Source organism: Oratosquilla oratoria, chromosome 9 (genome assembly GCF_046742065.1).
Source record: "Oratosquilla oratoria isolate Oo_2021 chromosome 9, ASM4674206v1, whole genome shotgun sequence".
Taxonomy (NCBI): domain Eukaryota; kingdom Metazoa; phylum Arthropoda; class Malacostraca; order Stomatopoda; family Squillidae; genus Oratosquilla; species Oratosquilla oratoria.
In genome coordinates this window covers 58,889,860-58,896,907 of record NC_134785.1, presented here as the reverse complement: position 1 = coordinate 58,896,907, position 7,048 = coordinate 58,889,860, and the positions used below count along the sequence as shown (strand labels likewise).

The following is a 7,048-nucleotide window of genomic DNA, read 5'->3' as shown; positions in this document are numbered from 1 at the left end:
ATGATGAAAGACGTGTTGATAAAGACGAGACATGGCATTAATGGTGATGATAGAGATAAACCGATAATGGTGATGAAATAAGGGAGATAGACTGAAAGAGAAATGTACCAAAAGTGGACTGAACTGAGAGTGTTCGTCGAGTAAACGTGCTTGTGTGGGCCCGGATCGGGACGTGCATTAACCGAAGTGTAGAAATTTAGAAAACGGTGGTATGTCGTCGTGTGGTTTATGTAGGTGTCACCGCGACACACCCATTGGGAACAACACGTCCATGTACCCGTGGCACGTGTAGGAGTCGTCAAGGAGTGGGTGCACTGAACGCGTCGTACATTTTCATGTGTGGGAGTCAGCGAGCGGACACTCGCGTCGCCATCCCCAGACGTGTGGGAGTCGAGGGAACTATTCGGAAGGTTGTGCTAGGTGAGAGGGAGTGTGGATATGCGACAAAAGTATCTGACATACGGAAAACAAAATGGAAAAATAGTTGGAAGAGAAACAAAGAGATGCACAGAGACGCGCATACACAGACACACAAACACTCAAACACACGCACACACACACACACACACACACACACACACACACACACACACACACACACACACACACACACACACACACACACACACACACACACACACACACACACACACACACACACACACACACACACACACACACACACACACACACACACGGGGCGCGGTGGTAAGATAGCCTCCAGCCTCACAAGCCGGAATTCCCGATCGGGCGAGATTGGGGGGTTTGTAAGTGTGTAGTTGTGTGTCTAGGTACGTATCTACGGGTGTTAGTGTGTGTGTGTGTGCTGTCCCGGTGTGTGGAGTGTGAGTGGTCTCAGAGGACACCCGAGATCGGCTAATAAGGAGCTCTGAGCTCACTGCCGTAGGGTGGTGTCTGGCTGTCTCGACAGAGACTGCAGCAGATCCGAGGTGAATACACACACACACACACACGGTCCTCGCCCAGTACTAAAAAATAATCAGCATCGATGCATTGCGAGCCGGCACTCCGACTCTAGTGGGCAAATTGTGTGTGTGTGTGTGTGTGTGTGTGTGTGTGTGTGTGTGTGTGTGTGTGTGAGGTGTGTGTGTGTGTGAGGTGTGTGTGTGTGTGTGTGTGTGTGTGTGTGTGTGTGTGTGTGTGTGTGTGTGTGTGTGTGTGTGTGTGTGTGTGTGTGTGTGTGTGTGTGTGTGTGTGTGTGTGATTCACCATGGTCTTGGATTATGTGTTGGACTCGTGATCGACAGCTATTTCCCTCCCGGAAGAGAGCTCAGAGCTCATATATGACCGATCTATGGGTAATGCTGTGACCTTACACACACACACACACACACACACACACACACACACACACACACACACACACACACACACACACACACACACACACACACACACACACACACACACACACACACACACACACACACACACACACACACACACACACACACACACACACACACACACACACACACCACTCTCGTGGGCGGGGAGTTGGGTGTGTGTGTGCGTGTAAGGTCAGTTTTACCCATAGATCGGTCATACGAGCTCTGAGCTCTCATCCGGAAGGTATTATAATAACTGTCGATCACGAGTCCAACACGTGATCCAAGACCATGGTGGTGAATCTCACACACACACACACACACACACACACACACACACACACACACACACACACACACACACACACACACACACACACACCTCCCCGCCCACGAGAGTTGGAGTAACAACCCGCAGCACAGCGATACTGAAATTATTTCAGCCCTGTGCGGGATTCGAACCCGGACTGCCATAGTGGCAGCCGGGAACTCTACCAACTACACCACGAGTTGTGTGTGTGTGTGTGTGTGTATGTGTGTGTGCGCGTGTGTGGTTGTGTACGTGTGTGTGTGTGTGTGTGTGTGTGTGTGTGTGTGTGTGTGTGTGTGTGTGTGTGTGTGTGTGTGTGTGTGTGTATGTGTGTGTGTGCGTGCGCGCGCGCGCGCTCCCCAAGTTCTCCGGACGGGAAATAGCTGTTGATTTCGTATCTGACACATGATCCAAGACAATTTTGAGTTCATGGTGAATCAAACACTTATGCACGCGCGCGCACGCACAGAGAGAGAGAGAAGGGAGAGAGAGAGAGAGAGAGAGAGAGAGAGAGAGAGAGAGAGAGAGAGAGAGAGAGAGAGAGAGAGAGAGAGAGAGAGAGAGAGAGAGAGGGAAGGAGGGAAAAAGGGGGAGAGAGACGTACGTATGTTCACAGAGAGAGTGGGTAGGAAGAGAGAGGGGAGTTGAAGGTGGGAGTCAGAAGAATGCTGTTGGGGGGGGAGATAAAGAAGGGAGGTCTTTCGTTGGCAAGATAATGCTTCTTGTTTAAGTTATGGAATTCAAAGACGATGAAGAAGATAGAGAAATAGAAAAAGGACAGAATGCGGGAGGAGAACTCGGTTCCTCTCTCCCTAAGGCCTCACACCTCTCCAACAAAGAATTGTCTGAAGGTGAAAATGTCTGTTAGTGTTAGAAAGATCGAGCGGGAACATCTCATGATGATACAAAAGAGAGCGAATTCTAGTTTGTATTCATTCACTGGAATAGCTTTAACAAGTCCATCATTGGCTAAACGTGGTGTCCTGAGAATTTGGAACTACCCTTCAAAACATAGAAGAACTCTAGTTCTGCTATGAACAGACGATTTTACTGGACAAGGATAGATACAGGTACAGGATCTTGGGCGTTCGAGATCTCGACCATGGCGGGAAACGCCCTTTGCTTCATGTGTAACTTTGTCTGGTGCTGGCTAAGACAAAATATGTACAGATCACAGCGTTTATGGTTCAGTTTAGTTTGATAACCAATGATTACCAGTGGCTACCGTTTTCTTTTTCTTTCTTTCTTTTTCCTATCTGAGCATAGAAAGCAAAACTGACGACAGTTTCGTCAACGGCTAAACACCCCCTGCCAGAAATTTACCTCTCCTTGGGCACAGGCACATGGTGCGGCAGCGGTCGAGATGGAATAAATAATGAAATGTGGCGAAGAAGATAAACTTATGAAAGAGTGGGGAAATAGTGCGACAGAGAAAAAAAAAGTATGAAGGAAAGAAAAGCAGAGGGAAGAGATCATTTTGGATTCTCAGGATCCCGAAGAAAATAAAATTGAGCAAAGACCGTTTCTGTTGAAGAATGTTTGACGAATGACAGGAACTCCATCTGTAGTGACTTACCTTTATCGTAGGTCGCGGCGGAGGTGAGGACGCCGTGTAGGAGAACGACAAGGAGGAGAACGACCTTCATGGTGCTCCTTGAAGGACGCCTCACTTCCGAACTCGAGAAGGAAGGGGAGGAGGACGTACAGCAGAGTTCAGAGGAGAAAAGAGGGAAGAGAATGAAAATCGCTGAAGGAAATAGGTGGGGTGACAAAGTAGAGAAAGACACGTAGAGTGGTGCGGACGCGGTCGAGGACAGAGGGGCAATGGAGGGCACAGCCGTTTGCCTGCCCAACGTGTACGTCTACATCCACATCCTCTTCCTCCTCCTTCTCCTCCTCCTCCTCTTCCCACTCCTCTTCCTCCCACTCCTTCTCCTACTCCTACTCCTCTCACTCCTTCTCCTCCTCCTCCTCCTCCCTCTCCTCCACTTCCTTCTAGCCTGACTGCTCTTTCTTCTCTTCCTTGTCTTTTTACTCCTCTTCTTCTATTTCCCCCCATCTCCTACTCTTGTTCTTCCTTCTACTTCTTTTATTTTTCCTTCTCTCTTCCTTCTCCTGCGCATCTGTCTCCTTTTCCTACTCTTATTCCCCTTCCTCTCAAAAGGGGTAAAGAGAGAGAGAGATGAGAAGAGACAGAGAGGGTGGGAGTGCAGAGAGGGGGGTACAGGAAGAAAACTCATTTACCTAGATAAAACTACGAATGAATATTCAACACACTACATAAGTAGTTAAACATTTATCAAGCATATGGATAATAAGTCAACGACTAACACAACCAATTAATATTGTATTAGAAAGTATACAGTGAAAAGCTTAAGCAATTTACAATAAACAGCAAATGGTCACATTCGTAACTTAACAACTTCACAAACACTCGTCAACGAACATACAAAAAAATTGAACAAACATTCTCTTACGTATGAATATGACATATGTGTTCCACATAAAGAAGTCTCAGAAGATGTTAAAAAATTGAGTATATTATTTGTCGAGAAGGTATTTCTTTATTTTGTCTTTAAAAAATAATAATTTTGGCAGGTTCTGAATAATGACTGGGATTGTGCTCCATGTTTTGGGTCCCTATACTGTAATGCTCTTGCTCCTATATCAGTTATGCGTGCTACAAATAAGTGTTTATATCGTCGTATAGGCCTGTTTCGGGAGTTTAACTCTTGAGTAAATGGAAAAGAGAAGAGCTAGCCAGGCAACAAATGACTAAAAATCTTGTATGTAAATACGCATATATCAAATATAATTTTCTTTTCAACATTCAATCTCGGCAATTGTAATTGTAATTTCGAACTATGCATTCTTTTCATTATCTGCGCTTCATGTATATTCATTGCCAAATAAACTTATTATTATTATTAAACCACTGAAGATCATTAAGAATTGGGGTAATGTAGTCATATTTTTTGGCCTTTTCGTGAGCTACATTTGGTATAAATATTTGTAACTTTTGTAGCTTTTGGGCGCGTTCTGTTGTCATACTTCACACTCGAGAACAATAACTCTATTATACTTAATGTTAAATCTTGAACAATAACCAATCTTGATATCCTGTCACTCCTATCTTTTATGCGGTTTAGAGAAATTAAGATGTCATTAATTTTACGAGATATGTAGTTAATATGGATGTCAAACAGCAAGTATTAATCAATATATATACACCTAAATTCTTTACGGACTAATAGAATTGGGGGTCTTTTCCATTTTACGACATGCAGACTTTTTTCACAAAATTTTCGCCAGTAATACAGATTTTAGTGCTCAATACGAATATAACATTCATTTTGTGGAGAATAGCAAGGAAGTTGAAAAAAGATAGAACTTTAGATGCACACTAGTTTATGCGGCGTAATACACAAATGACAATATTCATTGGCGATTCATTGAAACTGGGATATGTCAATATTTTTTTAAACATATCCTCATTTCCATTTAATTTCCGCCACATATATTCACAGAGATATGAGTCTAGTATCTAACGGTGAGTACCGCAATGTTTTTTATTACTATGTTTTAAGGCTACAAAGCCCTCTGTGAGGGGCACTGTCCTAGCATCCCGATAGGGGAAATTTGTGACGTTAAACCATATCATCATCATCATCATGTTTTAAGGCGTGCCATGTACTCTCAATTTCTTGAGTGTGCTCTCCGCTGGTTGGGTTAGATTAGGTTACGTTACGTTAGGTTAGGTTAGGTAAGATTTGGTTAGGTTAGGTTAGGTCAGGTTAGATTTGGTTAGGTTAGGTTTGGTTAGGTTAGGTTTGGTTAGGCTAGGTTTGGTTAGGTTAGGTTTGGTTAGGTTAGGTTAGGTCAGGTTATGTTAGGAGTTAGGTTAGGTTAGGTTAGGTTAGATTAGGTTAGGTTAGATTTGGTTAGGCTAGGCTAGGTTTGGTTTGGTTAGGTTAGGTTTGGTTAGGTTAGTTTTTGTCAGGTTAGATTTGGTTAGGTTAGATTTGGTTAGGTTAGGTTTGGTTAGATTAGGTTAGGTTAGGCATTTGAAAACAACCACTGCAAGTTATATTCTACACCCTTTTTCTCCACGGTTTCTTCACATACTGCCGCGTAACGTCTAACTTCGCTAGGGAGTCGCCTAGCGCGTATTTGCGCTTCGCAAACTAGTGCGCATTAAAGTTCCATTTTTTCAACTTCCTTTCACCTCTCCACAAAATAAATGTTATATTCGTATTGAGCACTAAAATATGTATTTCTGGCGAAAAATTTGTGAAAAAATTCTGCATGCCGTAAAATGTAAAAGATCCGGAATTGGAAATACAACTTGACGTGAACCGAAGAATATACATTGTGTCTTTTATCATGTTCCATGACGCGTAATTGACACAAAGAGACGCGGGTATGGAGCCATAAGTCACATCTTAGCAAGAGCCATAATAGCTCGCCATCTTTAATGTATGACTATGAATGTTGAATTCGACTACTACTAGGTTATCGTAAGCTAGATGATAAGATGGAAGATTATAAATATGTGTTACATATAATAAATGACCAGTTACAGGAGTTTTTGCTGCGCAGACGGCGGAGGAATACACAACTAGGACTTCCTGATGCCGAGGTCGAAGGTCACCATAACAACGATGACGCGAAGAAATAGAGTCATCACATTTGATAGTTGTTTTTACTATTGAATTAGAAAACTAGCGGTTGGTAATTGGTAAGCCTTCCTCGCACGAAAATAAAGAAGTGGATAGATTGTGTGGAGCTGGGCAAATAGCGTTAGAATAGGCTTATGTAGGCACACATTGGCGCCTACCTTTGGCACAGGTGTCCTGAGCTTCTGGTATAAAAAAAACAAAAGACGTGGGCGTCGCTTGCAGACTTCCGCCCGCGCCCCTGTACTTGCCCCCTCGATTCTTGTTTGTAAGTCTGTATTTTTTATATTATGTAAATCAAATTAGTTGCACTCCACCTTTCCTTGTCCTTGTGAAACAGAATTGATCCTTTAAAAAGACAAATAGTCGTACTAGAGGCTGGATTGTAGGACCTGTACAAATCACGGTCGAGATTTGATACATCAAATCAAATACAGAGTCTAGTTCATGATACTTTTGCTCATTCACATTCAACCCATTTATCTGAAAACATTTCTTGAAATGTTGTAGCGCGTTTTCGCCACGCTTTATCAAGTTGTTCAGTTCCTGAACTTTCCGTCAAAACTATCGACGTGTCATCTGTATGCTGGACCAAGAGATATTCTTTTAAAAAATCGACATATCACTTATATAAATGAAAAATAAAATTGGCCCTAAAATAGATCCTTGATGTATTCCATATTTTGATCTCCCTTGACGAAAAGACAATTGAG

General features: G+C 43.1%; 1 protein-coding gene across 4 annotated transcripts in view; it reads right to left on the bottom strand.

The window, feature by feature from the left end:
• Window positions 1-3,498, bottom strand: part of Tsp (Thrombospondin) — a 139,839-nt gene extending 136,341 nt beyond the window's left edge. For all 4 annotated transcript variants that reach the window (XM_076190596.1, XM_076190599.1, XM_076190598.1 and 1 more), the window contains exon 1: window positions 3,236-3,498. In XM_076190596.1, coding sequence (XP_076046711.1) covers window positions 3,236-3,305 — 70 coding nt within the window. In that variant the 5' untranslated portion in view covers window positions 3,306-3,498. The remainder of the gene's footprint in view (window positions 1-3,235) is intronic.
• Between the last annotated feature and the right edge of the window lie 3,550 nt (window positions 3,499-7,048).